The sequence below is a fragment of the Saimiri boliviensis genome, chromosome X, assembly GCF_048565385.1.
Source record: "Saimiri boliviensis isolate mSaiBol1 chromosome X, mSaiBol1.pri, whole genome shotgun sequence".
NCBI lineage: Eukaryota > Metazoa > Chordata > Mammalia > Primates > Cebidae > Saimiri > Saimiri boliviensis.
This window is the reverse complement of record NC_133470.1, coordinates 135,406,415-135,422,067: the sequence shown is the minus strand read 5'-3', so window position 1 is coordinate 135,422,067 and position 15,653 is coordinate 135,406,415. Positions and strand designations below refer to the sequence as shown.

Genomic DNA, 15,653 nt, shown 5'->3' with positions numbered 1-15,653 from the left:
GGGAATGGATTCATCATTTAATTTGATAAAAAAGAACGCTAGGATTCAAAAGTTAGATTACCAAATGATGAACTGTCAACTCGTTCCCTGCACTCCAAGTATCAGCAAATTAAGGGCACCGGTTCCCTCATTTGCCACATTTTTATACTCAGTGGTGGGGCTGCCATTACCGTTCTCATGTTTCACTTTTGTTGCAGTTACCTGACTGCATTCTCATGAGGACAGTTCTTGAAAAATCACTTCATCCCACACTTGCTTCGTGCTTGGGCTTGGCGCTGAGGAAGACACAGATACACATTTGACCTCATGATGGTGCTCTGGAAGCCAAAGTGATTCCTTTCCCTCTCCCTTCCCCTACTAGGCTTGTGTTTGTGTTTCTTATGAAGATGGTTAGGTATATTTTATGGTGTTATATTCTGAGATGGCAGGCCAGTTCAAGTTCATAAGTAAGGAGCTAGGTCTTTGTAGAGGAGATGAATTTATTCATTGTTATTCAGAGGCAGATCTCAGACAGCAAAGCAAAACTTGAAAAGCCGATTTCTCCATGGCTTTTGAAAAACCTCTCTTCTCTTTTTTGTGACTGTTCTTTTGGGACTGGACTTTGCGGGCTCTAAAATGTAAATTCGGAAGTAAATGTGTAGTCGTTGCTTCACTGTCCTGTGTCATTCTTGGCTTTGGCCCTCTAAATGGAAGCATCTCAGTTGCGAGTAGACTGACATTGAATGCTGAGGTTCGTTCCCGCCTTCCACCTGCGATGAGGTCTTGTTTTACTGATGTGGCTGGCCCTTCCCAAGGTCCTTCAGCACCTCAAAAGCAGATTGTGAGATCCACACGTCTGTACCTAGCGTGATTTTTCTTTTTTTTTTAAGATAGTGTCTCGGTATGTTGCTCACACTGGCCTTGAACTCTTGAGCTCAAGAGATCCTCCCGCTTCTGCCTCCTGAATAGTGGAGGCTACAGGTGCGCAGCACCACACCCAGCAGTTAGCATGGTTTTGTCATTGACAGTATATGCTCTAGAGCAAGGGTTGAGAGACTTTTTCTGTAAAGGGCCACAAACTAAATATTTTAGGCTTCGTGGGCCATAAGGTCTCTACTGCAATGACTCCATTCTGCTACTGTGACATTAACACAGCTATAAACAAAACATAATGAATGATCTTGGCTGTGTTTCCATAAACTAAGGGACTAAAACAGGCGTCCCCAAACTACGGCCCGCAGGCCGCATGCGGCCCCCTGAGGCCATTTATCTGCCCCCGCTGCACTTCAGGAAGGGGCACCTCTTTCACTGGTGGTCAGTGAGAGGAGCACAGTATGTGGCGGCCCTCCAGCGGTCTGAGGGACAGTGAACTGGCCCCCTGTGTAAAAAGTCGGGGGACGCCTGGACTAAAATTTGGATTTTGTGAAATTGTTATGTAGCACAAAATATTATTCTATTTAAAATGTGAAAATCATCCTTAGCACATGGGCTGTTAAAAAACAGCCAGTAGGTTGGATTTAATGATAAGAGATGTAGTTTGACTTCCTCTGCTCAAGGCATCTCGGGGTCCTAATGCTGGTTCTGTCAAACTTCACAACTATGTGACCTTGAACGAGTGAAGTTAATTCACCCAACTTACCCTCAGTTTCTTTACCTTGCCAATAAAATAGGTTGGTGTGGGAATTTCAATATAAATCTCTTAGAACACTGCCTGACATATAGTAAGCATTCAATAAATGGTAGATATTATTAATATTCCTACTGCCAAAAACATCTTTGCTTTATCTTTTCAGATATTAAATTCAGATCACTTTGGCACACGGTTTTGAATTGAGTTAGATTTGTTCTTTTTCCAAGTTTGTTTTTTGCTTACTCTTCCCTTCACAAGCATTCCATGCCCTTAGTAAATGATTGATTCTGATAAGACACACAGAGTATTTCAAAGGTCTCTTTGAAATATTAATTCTTTAAAATATCGAATGTGAGATTTTTTTTTTTCCAGAGGCATCAACAGTGGTTTTTCTGGTAAGCGTTAAAATTCAGGTTTATTGGGTGTTTGTTTATTTATAGAATGTGTAATTTTCTTCTCTCAGTCTTCTAGCATATAGGTAACTGGGAACAAATGAATAAGCGTAAACATTTTTGTAATCACCATTTACTGTCAAACTCTCTTACCTTATGCGAAGTGTCAAAAGGTGCCCTTGGCTGAAAAGTTTCTTCACTGAAAGTCTACCATTAGAAATAACAAGCTTCTCTTTAAGATATATATAGATTATGGAAAGTTAACTCACCAATTCAGTTCCCCTAACAAACTTTTAGGTAACACCTACCATGTAGATATTTTGGGGAGAAATCACTTCATCCATCCTTCATCATTTATCGGTTTGGGGCATAGTATCCACTTATGACCCATAATATGGTATTTATTCCATGACAAAATGTACCTAAAACATTAATTTTAAAGGTATTTAGGAAAAGGAGTAGTCACTATGAAGTTTCTCTGGAATTTGATGATTTACCTCACTACAGGAAACTTAATTACCTGTTCTGGCAAGGAGATGAGGTAATAGAATGAATGAACTCTCTAACCAACATTTTCCCCTATGGTTTTAACTTTAATTGCTCTGAGATTAGTTTTCTTTTTGGTGGATACCACTGTGCAAGGCCTCAACCTGGGAATGTAATGTTTTTCTGTTTTGTTTTACAAACTTTCAACTACCGCATAATGTAATTACTACACTGCCCCTAGCTCATCCTGTGGATTCTTTTCCCGTCTTGAAAGTTTTCTTCTTTTGAATAAGAGCATCTGCCTTCATTATTTTCCATAGAACTTTGTACTTTCTATTTATGCCCTCTTCTAATCTCTTTGGAATATCTTGAGTTTCTTAAACACTTACTGGCTGTAAATAACTTCATAGACTATTATCTTAGTTACCATCTGTTGATTTTTCCAAGTCACCATTAACTCCATTCTTCACTCACTTGCAATTAAACCACAAACTAACAAAAACCTTCTGTGGGTTAGAGGCTTTCTAGGTGCTTGTGGACTGAAACACAAGTTGCTCAGGCTTTTATTACGATTATTGACACGGTGCTTTGCCAAATGGTTTGATTTCTTTTAGTTCTGACTCATTTATGGTTTTGCTATTACTCTTACAGGTAGATATTAAGGCCTTGCAGGGCAGTGTGTTATTTTCGCCATATTGTGGTAACATTTTACTTGGTCTTTATTATCTTCTATTGTTTCATGTTAAATTCTAAGAGTTATTTGTCAGCCCTGGGCCTTCATGTTTGTCAGATCTCAGAGAAGGGGTTTTTGTTTTCTTCTTCTTTAATAAATGAGCAGTCTTCCAGTTTTGTGTTATCTACAGATCTGTATATCTTACAGCACGTTCTTAACCTGGACCACGATCGGTACCATGAAAACGATTGAATCTAGCACTGTTTTCTCTTGCACTCCACTTGTCATCGCCTTCTTATGCTGTCAACTTCCATTTACTACTGCTGATGACCTTCCTCACAAAACAATTTTACATTTCTATTTATTCTTTTACCAATAATGCCCAAATTGACCATCCGACTGCCTAGAGTTTTATGCAGAATAATATTTGTCACTGCAAATTAAATTTTATTTGTCATATTATAGATTTGTGTCCCAATCTGAACCATTTTGCATACTACTGTGAGGCTGATCTTAAATGCCACCTTTGTCACATCACTGTCCAATTGAAGATCAATCAGTGGCTTTTTAGAGTCCATTGAATCACATTCAGGTTTCTTAAAATGATATCCAAGCCTGTTTAGAACTTTGCTCTGATCTTACCTATCCAACTGTAACTCCTGTATCTTTCAACTCTATTTCTGTTTTCATGCTTTATCATAGATACCATCCATATTTTATTTCAGGTGGTTATGCTGATTCAAAATGGCCTCAACTCTTTTTACCCCCTTAAAATTATGTGATATAAATAGATAAAACTGGTCAGGCACGGTGGCTCACGCCTGTAATTCCAGCGCTTTGGGAGGCCGAGGTGGGCGGATCACCTGAGGTCAGGAGTTCAAAACCAGTTTGACCAACATGGCGAAACCCCATCTCTACTAAAAATACAAACATTAGCCGGGTGTGGTGGTGGGCGCCTGTAATCTCAGCTACTTGGGAAGCAGGGCAGGAGAATCACTTAAACCCAGGAGGTGGAGGTTGCAGTGAGCCGAGATCGCACCATTGCACTCCCGCCTGGGTGACAGAGCAAGACTCTATCTCAAAAGAATAGATAGATAGATAGATAGATAGATAGATAGATAGATAGAACTAATATATGATGATTGATATTCAGACATATGTTTTCTCTGAGTGGTAGGGGCAAAAGAGAATTTTCTGGAGAGATGAAGTGTTCAATATCATGATTGTGGTGGTAGTTCCATGGATGTATGCATTTTTCAAGACTTTAAACTGTACAATTAGTATCTTTCCATTTCAACATTTGTAAACTTAAATATGCACACATAGTGCATATTAATGTGCAGTAGCAGTTCAGATATTTTAGATTTTATTATCTGTGAACCAATATGGTCTGTTTTTTAAAAAAATCTATTTGTGTCTTTTAAAAGAAATTATAATACCTGAAGTACTCTGGAAATGTAATGTTTTCAGAGGCTTAAGTCTCATTTCTTCCATGAAATCTTCCCCAACTCTTTGAGCCCACAGAAAGCGTAGTTTTATTTTTAAAAATGATTTCATATGTGCAAGTATTATCTCACATGGAAGGGTCCTACTTTCAGTAAGAAGCCTTTTACTTCTATAGGATCATTTAACAGTGATTGGTTCATAGCAACTTTTTCAACTTTGAGCAGCTCAGCTTTTGCGGAAAGCCTTAATTATACAATCGAGAATTCAAGGAGGCTATAACAGTGAATTAAAACCATTATGCCCAGGTTGTTAAGATTTTAGGAAATGATTTTTATAGTATTGGCTTTACTTTAGTAATTTTTAAGGTGTGATAAACTGGAATAGGGTTTTAGGGAATGAGAGAGTCCAGGGTACTTGGTGCTTGAGTTCCTGGGGAGTAATTAATAATGTGTAATAAAAAGGAAGGAGAGGCCGGGTATGGTGGCTCACGCCTGTAATCCCAGCACTTTGGGAAGCCGAGACGGGTGGATCATGAGGTCAAGAGATCGAGACCATCCAGGCCAACATGGTGAAACCCCATCTCTACTAAAAAGTACAAAAAATTACCTGGGCGTGGTGGCGCACGCCTGTAGTTCCAGCTACTCAGGAGGCTGAGGCAGAAGAATTGCTTGAACCCGGGAGGCAGAGATTGCAGTGAGGTGAGATCATTGCCACTGCACTCCAGCCTGATGCCTGGTGACAGAGTGAGACTCTGTCTCAAAAAAAACAAGGAAGGAGAGCTCAGAGTAGTTTCAAAAACTATGAAGGGTCAGAGATTTTGCCCTATTTGCATGCCAACAATTTAGCCTGCTGCCGTTTCAGTGAAGCTGGCAGAATACACAAGACTCTGGGGTTAAAGACACATAACACTGTTATTCATGGCCCAGAGTTGGAAAGCAAATCTAGACCAGAGTTGCGAAGGCAGACCTAGGTGGATGCTGCGCTCACGGTGGGTTTGTGCCATTGCTGAGGAATCCCATGCTTAGGGAACCCAAACCTTTTGTAATGGACTGAACACAAACGTGCCTGACATTTGCCCTAGAGGGAGATATAATCTGTCTGCAAAGCAAACGAACCTGCCATCTTCTCTAGAGGAAGACACTGTATCTTCCAAGGCTGTTTTCTGTAAAAACATCCTTGGAAAAAATAGTATTGGAAAAGGCCATCAGTGCCTCTGTTCACAAACTGTGCAGAAATGTGAGAACCCCACAGAGAATTGTCTGTAAGTAAGTACGTGCTAGCCAATAGGGAATAAGCTTGCACAAAGGTATAGCAGAGGTAATTAATTTACATAGTGCTAATTGTAATCTGTATCATCTCCAAACTCCTTTGGGAAATATTAAGACAACACAAGTAAATGCTGATACTGAAAATTGAGATCAGCAGGCATTCGGCATCTACTAGATGACAAATACTGTGGGAAACATGAAAAAGAAGGTACAACTCATGCCTTTTATTTGATCTGATGGTAAGTACCTTACACAAAGCCCACAGACTGCATGCAGCCCACCTAACGCCTTAGTAATATCTGTGACTTTTAGGCTGATTAGAAAGTTACTTCTGAAGTGTTACCTCTCAGATATGCCCATATGTTATCATTTTAGTGGCTAAAGGTATTACAGAATTTTCAGTTGACAGTCTTTCACTCAGTTAAATAAGTATTGTATGTTGTAAAAAACACGTTTTGTATATGTGTTCAATAAAGTTTTTGTCTTTTTTTATTTTTATTTTTATTTTTTATTTTTTATTTATTTATTTTTTTGAGACAGAGTTTCACTCTTATTACCCAGTCTGGAGTGCAGTGGCACGTTCTTGGCTCACCACAACCTCCGCCTCCTGGGTTCAGGCAATTCTCCTGCCTCAGCCTCCCGAGTAGCTGGGTTTACAGGCACGCACCACCGTGCCCAGCTAATTTTTTGTATTTTTAGTAGAGACACGGTTTCACCTTGTTGACCAGGATGGTCTCGATCTCTTGACCTCGTGATCCACTCGCCTCGGCCTCCCAAAGTGCTGGGATTACAGGCTTGAGCCACCGCGCCCGGCCCTAGTTTTTGTCCTTTTAAATGTAATAAACACAAATTTTTTTTTTCCTTGAGTTTAAACTCAGGATCAAAAAAAAAAAAAAAAAAAACTACTCCATACTAATGACATCTAAGTAAGAATTAATGGTTCTATGAACTTGGAAATTCTAGGTTAACTGTCAACCTCAAATTCAATCCCATACCAAATTTTACTGAAAGCCATTCAAAATGAAGAATAACTTGTTTTACAGGATCGTGTTGACTTCCGTTTTGTTTTAGGAAGACTAACTGAAATGTAACCAATCCCATTATTATATTCATGAAATCTTGATTCAGTAACGTTAGACATTTTATGAAAAATACCCAGCTTCTTTGAAAGTTATCGTGGAGCAAAAGAAAAAGTAATGGGAGACTGAAGTGTGCATTCCTCTCCTTTAATACATCAGTGATATTTACAAAGTTTTTTTTGTTGTTTTTTTTTAGCAGAACTATCTAGCATATGCATTCTCAGAAGGGACAATATATCCCCCAAAAGGGATGAATACTGGTTGTTGGGAATGTGGGTAGAAAAAAATATCTTAGATATCGCAATGGTTTGTAGCCTTCTGAAGGACCACAGTACATAAACAGATGTATAAGATATCTATGGCATTAAATTTTAACCGTAGAGGACACAAGAAGAAACACTTAAAAAGACTCCCAGTGGGAGGAAGACAATAATGAAAAAAGTTTGAGAAATGCTGTCTAGGCTAATATTTTGACAAGTACAGTAAGGTGGCAACTACTAAATTAAGCAAGCGTATTTATTTTTAATTCTTCTCGACTTTATTTATTTTGAAACAGGATCTCACCCTGTCACCCAGGCTGGAGTGCAGTGGCATGCTCATGGCTCACTGCAACCCCAACCTCCCAGGCTCAAGTGACCCTCCCACCCCAGCCTCCTGAGTAGCTGGGACTACAGGTGCATGCCACCACACTCAGCTATTTTGTTTTTATAAAGATGGGGTTTCTCCGTGTTGTCCAGGCCAGTCTCAAACTCCCGAGCCTAAGTGATCCTCCCACCTCGGCCTTCCAAAGTGCTGGGATTACAGGCGTGAGCTACTGTGCCCAGCCTCCTCTCAACTTTGTGTCGTATCTGTGTTTCCATGTTTTTGTCTAATTACAACAAAATTGTATTAAATAATTTTAATAAAACAATATCTATAGCGTTATACATTTTTAATGTTTGTATATTAGGGAAATCATAAATATATTTTTTCAGTCATTTACAGATATTTACTTTTCTGTGTAGTCTTTATAATTATTTTTGTAATGATACATAAAATTCACTTGTGCTGTTGTTCTCACCTTCTTGTATTTTGTATCTCTAAAAATTCCTTCCCTGTCTTCTTTGCAATTCTGCTTCTCCTGACTGCCTGTTAAAAGTTGGGTTTCTCTGATTCTGGGGAAGGCATTAGGAAGACATTAGTTAAAAGACACAAAATTTCAGTTGGACATAGTTACATAATGGTAACTATATAATTAATAACAATATATTGTGTATTCGAAAATTGCTCAGATTTTAAGTGTTCTGACTGCTAAAAAATGGTGATATAATACGTATGTTAAATAACTTGAATTAGTCATTCCACAATGTTTACATATATTAAAACATGGCGTGGTGCGGTGGCTCACACCTGTAATCTCAGCACTTTGGGAGGCCGAGATTGGCGGATCACTTGAGGTCAGGAGTTCAAGACCAGCCTGGCCCACGTGGTGAAACTTCCTTTCTGCTAAAAATATAGAAAGAAAATGATCCAGGGATGGTGGCACACACTTGTAATCCCAGTACTTGGGAGGCTGAAGCAGGAGAATCACTTGAACTGAGGAGGTGTACGTTTTAGTGAGCCACGATCACACCACTGCATTCCAACCTGGGCAACACAGAGAGACTCTGTCTCAAAAAAATAAAATAAAAATCATCTCATATATTGGGTATAAGTGGGTATATATGCATAATTTTTACTTGGCAATTAAAAATTTTTAATTTTTTTTAAAAAAGTTGGGGTTTTCTGGAATTATATCCTCTATTCTCTTCTTCTAATACACTTTTTCAGGGTAGGTAATCTCATCCACCATCTGATGACCAAATCAGATGGTGGATGAGAATCTTTAGCTCCAGCCCAAAGTTCGCTCTTGAATTTCAGACCCGTATTTCCAACTTCTTTTTTTGTTATTTCTACTTATATATTCCTTAGGTACATCAAATGGATCACATTTTCTCATACTTGTTTGTCTCTGGTTATCTAAACTTCTCTCCTTCATCTCACCCTCCTTCTCCTGCCCACCAAGTCCTACTGACTGTATTAATGCCTTCAAAATGTCCATCCTCTCCATTCACTTTGCTCTCTGGTTAGTTCGGGGTATGTGCTATTTAGACAGTTATGCTATTCACCTAAAAATTTTCCTCTTTTTTTTTTGAAATGCAGTCTCACTCTGTCACCCAGGCTGGAGTACAGTTGTGTGATCTCGACTCACAGCAACCTCTGCCTCCTGGGTTCATGTGATTCTCCTGCCTCAGCCATTTGAGTAGCTGGGATTACAGGTGCCCACCACCACACCCGGCTAATTTTTTGTATTTTTAGTAGAGACAGGGTTTCACCATGTTGGTCAGGCTGGTCTTGAACTCCTGACCTCAAGTGATCCTCCTGCCTCTGCCTCCCAAAGTGCTGGGATTACAGGCATGAACCACTGCACTCGGCCAAAATTTCCCTGCCTTTTGTCCAGCCATCCTCTGAGTCATTCTCCCCAGTGCTGTCCAACAAGTCTTTTTAAAGTATAAATCTGGGCCGGGCGCGGTGGCTCAAGCCTGTAATCCCAGCACTTTGGGAGGCAGAGGCGGGTGGATCACGAGGTCAAGAGATCGAGACCATCCTGGTCCACATGGTGAAACCCCGTCTCTACTAAAAATACAAAAAACTAGCTGGGCGTGGTGGCGCGTGCCTGTAATCCCAACTACTCAGGAGGCTGAGGCAGGAGAATTGCCTGAACCCAGGAGGCGGAGGTTGCGGTGAGCCGAGATCGCGCCATTGCACTCCAGCCTGGATAACAAGAGCGAAACTCCGTCTCAAAAAAAAAAAAAAAAAAAAAAAGTATAAATCTGATCAAGTCACTTTCTATTGTTTATAGTTGATATGCCCAGTACAGTAGCCACAATCTGCATGTGGCTATTGAGTGCCTGAAATGTAGCTAATCTGAATTGATGTGTGCAGAAGTAAATAGGTACTAGATTTCTAAGAGTTAGTCTAATAAGAAGAAGGTAAAATACATCATTTAAAAATTACATTTGGTTGAATGTTTACTTAATGTATTAAAATTCAATTTGGTCGGGCACTGTGGCACAAACCTATAATCCCAGCGCTTTGGGAGGTTGAGGCTGGTGGCTCGCTTGAGCCCAGGCATTTGAGACCAGCCTGGACAACATGGTGAAACCCTGTTTCTACAAAAATTATCCAGGCATGGTGGAACACACCTATAATCCCAGCTACTCAGAAGGCTGAGGCAGGAGAATCACATGGACCTGGAAGGTTGGAGGTTGCAGTGAGCCGAGATCGCACCACTGCACTCCAGCCTGGGCGACAGAGTGAGACATCAGCAAAAAAAAAAAAAAAGAATTTCACCTTTTTAAATTTTATAATATTACTACTAGAATGTTTAGCATTTATGTGGTTCACCCTTATGTCCTGCATTTTATACCTATTGAGTACCGCCAGCTTATAGAACAGTGTTCATGTTCCATATCATAGAATTTACGTCTTTCATCATCTGGCTACCAGTGCCTAGTTCATTTCAACTTCTGCCAGCTATTGAGCAAAGACAGCTGGGCTTGGTATCAGACTCATCTGAATTCATACCTGGGCCTATCCACCCCAGTTGAAAACATATAGTACTTATCTCAGCGTGTTGTGAGGATTAAAAAATGTAACAACTGTAAAGTGTCTACTGCATATAATTTAATTTTCCCAGGTACATTCTAGCCATACCAAACTACCCTCAGTTCTTCTTTTCTTTCTATTGAAAAGAGCATGGGTTATTTGAATGTGTCTGTGACGTTAATGAATGTTTTTGGGTTTTTTTGTGTGTGGGGGGTGGAGATGGAATCTCACTCTGTCACCCAGGCTGGAGAGCAGTGGTGCAATCTTGGCTCACTGTAACCTCTGCCTTGTGGGTTTAAGTTCAATTGATTCTCCTGCTTAAGCCTCCCAAGTAGCTGGGATTACAGATGCCCACCACCAGACCTGGCTAATTTTTTGTGTTTTTAGTTGAAACAGGGTTTCACCATGTTGGCCAAGGCTGGTCCCGAACTCCTGACCTCAAGTGATCCACCCACCTCAGCCTCCCAAAGTGCTGGGATTACAGGCATGAGCCACCATGCCTGGCCTCTTAATGAATGTTAAAAGTACACAAGCCTCTTTCCATATTTACTCAACGGGCTCTTCTTCATTTTTCCTGTTTTCACCAAATAGTAGACCTGAGAACCTCAGTGTTCCTCTTCTTTTTTTTTTTTTTCACTCAGTACCTTATCCTAGAGAGTTTATTTTAAAAGAATAAATGGTGGCCAGGCACAGTGGCTCATGCCTGTAATCCCAGCACTTTCCGGAGGCTGAGGCCGGTGGATCACCTGAGGTCAGCGGATCACCTCAGGTTGGGAGTTTGAGACCAGCCTGACCAACATGTCTCTACTGAAGGAAAAAAATACAAAAAAATTAGCCAGGCGTGGTGGTGCATGCCTGTAATCCCAGCTGCTTGGGAGGCTGAGACAGGAGAATCACTTGAACCTGGGAGGCGGAGGTTGTGGTGAGCCAAGATTTTGCCATTGCCCTCTAGCCTGGGCAACAAGAGTGAAACTCTGTCTCAAAATGCAATAAAAAATATATATATATTAAAAATGAATAAATTATTGTAATATTATGGAGGTCTCAAATGAAATGCAGAACATACTCAAAAAGCATGTTTACCTTGCTCAGTCCCATAAGAAAATGTATTTTCATTTGTGATTTCATACCCCATAGTTAATTGTTTAAACAAAGTAGGATTTAGATTTATCTTGGAATAACATCAGAAACGGTGTCCTCAGACTTACACATTTAGCTACCCTCAAAGTAGTCACCTAGTTAGGGTCCCTTTCATCAGCTAGGCCAGTTAGGAAGAGTGGGCTGAGCTCACTGGCGCTTATCCACAGTGTCATAGAAACTTTCTGGCCATTGATGCTTCGAGACAAACATTCTAACAAATGTTAAAAGTTGTTTCTCATGGCCAGAGTTGTCAAAGATTGGAGGAAGGTAAAATGTTTTAAATGCTGTTTCTGTTAGAAATTTCCATGAACATCTTCTGGGCATCCCACTCGTGGCTTCTTAACAGTTCTTTCCCACAGGAAAAGTTTAGACACACAACAGCATTCTAAAAAGGAAGTGGGACTCTGGCTGATGTCTCTAAAATTTAAAATGTGTCACCTTTTCTTTATACAGTGTCAGCATCCCAAAATGGTAAAGGATATGGATTAGGTAAGAATTGAATGCAAATGTGTTTTGCAAATAGTGTTTTCTAAGATAATCGCAGATGATGGTTGAATGCCGAAAGTATTAATACAATCAGTATTTAACCTTGTGTAACTCCGCTTCATCAAATCACGCCCTGCACATTGATTGCATTAAGCCGGGTCAGTGGTTTCTTGCTTAGGAATATCTTATAAGAATCTTAACAGGAAAGCAGCAGTGGCTGATCAGCTACTGTTTATTTGCATACTGAGCGTGTCATCAATAATACAAAAGACAAGGTCTTTAAGTTGAAGGAACAGTGGGATTGGCATGAATTTTGCTTAATGGTGCATAATAAGCAAAGTAGTCTGTGGTGCCAGAAACTGACAGGATCCATTATGTTAAAACAGATGTATGTCTTTAATTTAGGGGTATTATATACATCTGACAGGAGTTTTTCCCTTTATTTTCCTGTAGTTTAACTTTAATTGCTCCAAGATTAATTCTGATTTCTCCCTTTCTCCAGAGGGTGATGAGACTGGTGTGATGGATAATCTTCTAGAAGCCCTACAATCAGGTGCAGCATTCAGAGACCGACGAAAGCGGATCCCAAGGAATCCAGGTAAAACCCATTCCACTTCACATGGTACTGTAAACTGTGAATGATCAGAGCAAAGAAACAACACCGGAAAAAAAAACAAAACAGGAAAAATAAAAACACTTCCTCATGAAGTCTTTTTTTAACAGTTGATCTCAGCTCGTGTGTGAAATCTCAGCAGGCATCTACATGATTGCAAGTTTCGACTTGGTAAATGTGTCTTCAAATAACTGTAGACTTTACAACAAAAATCGGAAACAAGGACTCCCACTGTGTTTAATATTAAATATTTTAATTGTTATTTTATGAGCATGTGGTTTAGGTGGAAAGTAGTTTAAAACCATAAATGTAATTAAATCATTAAAAGTAATTGGCCCTCAGGATATCACATTAGCTTTCACAGGTAAGGAAACTGAGACAACGCCTGTTTCTAGAGACCATTTTGGTTTTGCAGCACAGCCTGTTCTCTATGATCCATGTTAATAAAGGGAGGAGAAGCACAGACAATCCAAGATCCCCTCAAATCCCAAAGTTTTTGTTTTTATGTTTGATTATTAACAGTTAAAGCCATACTATGAAAATAGATCTCAGGGGAAGAAAAAGCATAAAAGAAGTAAAACAACCTCCCTCACCCAAGTGAACTAGAAAGCTGTCCACTTTCTCTGTTCATACTCTATGGCAGAAGTAAATAATGTAATAGCTCCTCTAAGGATAATCCAAGTCTACTGAACTGTCTACCTCCTCTCAGTAAGGTTTTCTATTTTTACCTCATGTCTTTCTTGAAGTAGAGAAAGAAATTAGGTATGTTGATTTTAAGAGTCCTCTTCATGGGCTATAAAGCAATATGGAGAAGTAAATGAAAAAAATGAAAATTAACAGCAAATATGTAAACTCTATTTAATTTAGATTAATAAGATTTTCCTTCAATACCCTGTAATTCCAAAAATGTTCTGTATTCGGACTGGAAGTTACCATGTGTCGTTTAATGGAAATTGATAGCTCTCAAAACCATTGTACTGCAACAAAGAAGTCGGAGAAATGGGATCCCGAACATAGTTGTCCAGGAAAGCTTTTGGCAGTGATGAACTTCATGGCAGAAGAATATATCAGTTATGTTCATGTTTTTCACATTTGGGTGAATCCTGATGGATATTGGGTAACGTTCTGCCTCTGCTATTCATGGATGGTCCCTGGGAGATTAGCCTGAAGATAAGATTTGATTGAGAGGGGAGAAGCGTTTTGGTTGGAGTATAAGACTACTTTTATGTATATGAATGCATCATAGATGGCCTACAAAAAGGGTGGAAGACTGGATAAAGAAAAGTAGAAACTGTATTTATATGTTCATGTTCATTTTTAAAGTAATGCTGCATGCCACAATTCCAAGAGCACTGCTCATCTATAACTATGAGGCAGCCATTCAGCCTTTATCTGTAAATAAGAATGTTCTACCATGCCATCAGAGGCCCCCCTACCACCTCTTAAGAAAAATAAAAACCTTCACTCCTCTTTCTTGAACTGTCAAAGCAGTAGTAGTCAGTGAAAGGTGAACCGAAATAATTTTTGTGTCAATTCAGTTCTCCGTTAAGCAGCTGATAAGTAAAAACATGTTATTCTGGGCCATAAAAGAGCTGCCATAATTTTTCTAGGCTGTTTATTTTTAAAATGCACATTTGCTAAAGCCCTTGTCTGATTAGTCTCACACCTCATACTGATTATAGAAAAGCTGTACTGGGAGAGAGAGATCATTCCATGGGGTTTCTGTGAGTTTGGTACTCAAGGGAATATAGTGTTGTCAACTGTGAAACACCCAGAATATATTCACAAACTGCATAATTTTATACTACTGACTCCAAGTAATCTAAATTGGGATTTCCTTTGGGTTGTTGCTGGAGTGCCTCCGTGAACACATAGGGTTAAAAATACCACTCGACTTAGCTGTGGCAGTCCTTCCAAGTGGCAGCAGCTAAAGCAAACGTCCAGAGGTGAAACGAAATTCGAAGGCAGACAGTGGTAGTGGTTGGTCGTCAGTGTAAGAGCTGGACGTGAGGGGAGGGTACAGAAGGCGCAGAGTTCACAAGTCTGCCAACAACCTTCGTTTATCTCTTTCTTTCTTTTTTTGTTGCGAGACAAAGTCTCACTCTGTTGCCCAGGCTGGAGTGCAATGGCGTGATCGCCGCTCACTGCAACCTCCGCCTCCCGGGTTCAAGCGATTCTCTTGCCTCAGCCTCCCGAGTAGCTGGGACTACATGTTTGCCTCTTTATAGAAGAAGCAGAACCAGGGACTTTTACAGATTTCCTCTTTGTCTCAGCCCTTCCTAGCTAGACCATCTTTTCCTGTTAGTCCCCTATTATTTGTAGTTTCTTGGGCACCTGATTTGTTTCCTTTCCAAGATCCCGCTGACTTGGTATTGTTAAGCTTTCCCTGTTCAACATTGGCATCCTTGATTTTTTTCCAACAACCTCTACTTCAACATGAGCTAAAAGCAGAAAAGCCAAATTATGAAGAAGGCTGTTTCCTCCCAAGTAAAGTGAAATAAAAGGAAAATCCAAAAAATCTAAAATCAGAGGAAACCACAATCAACAATAATGTACTTCTGCTCTGCTCGCCATTTCCATTACCATTGCTTACAGATGGGAGTTACTGCTATGTAAAATACAGAGCTCTACCATTGTGTTTCTAATGGTAATGTTTTTATTTATGTATTATTTTTTTGAGACAGAGCCTTGCTCTCTTGCCCAGGCTGGAGTGCAGTGGTGTGATCTCAGCTCACTGCCACCTCCGCCTCCCGGGTTCCAGAGATTCGTGTGCCTCTGCCTCCCCAGTAGCTGGGATTGCAGGCATGCATCACCATGCCCAGCTAATTATTGTA

The 15,653-nt window shown here is 40.0% G+C and overlaps 1 protein-coding gene across 5 annotated transcripts in view; it reads left to right on the top strand.

Annotated features, from left to right (window-relative positions):
* Window positions 1–15,653, top strand: part of DIAPH2 (diaphanous related formin 2) — a 914,837-nt gene that overhangs the window by 726,676 nt on the left and 172,508 nt on the right. For all 5 annotated transcript variants that reach the window (XM_074391645.1, XM_074391644.1, XM_074391643.1 and 2 more), the window contains one exon: window positions 12,709–12,804. In XM_074391645.1, coding sequence (XP_074247746.1) covers window positions 12,709–12,804 — 96 coding nt within the window. The remainder of the gene's footprint in view (window positions 1–12,708; window positions 12,805–15,653) is intronic.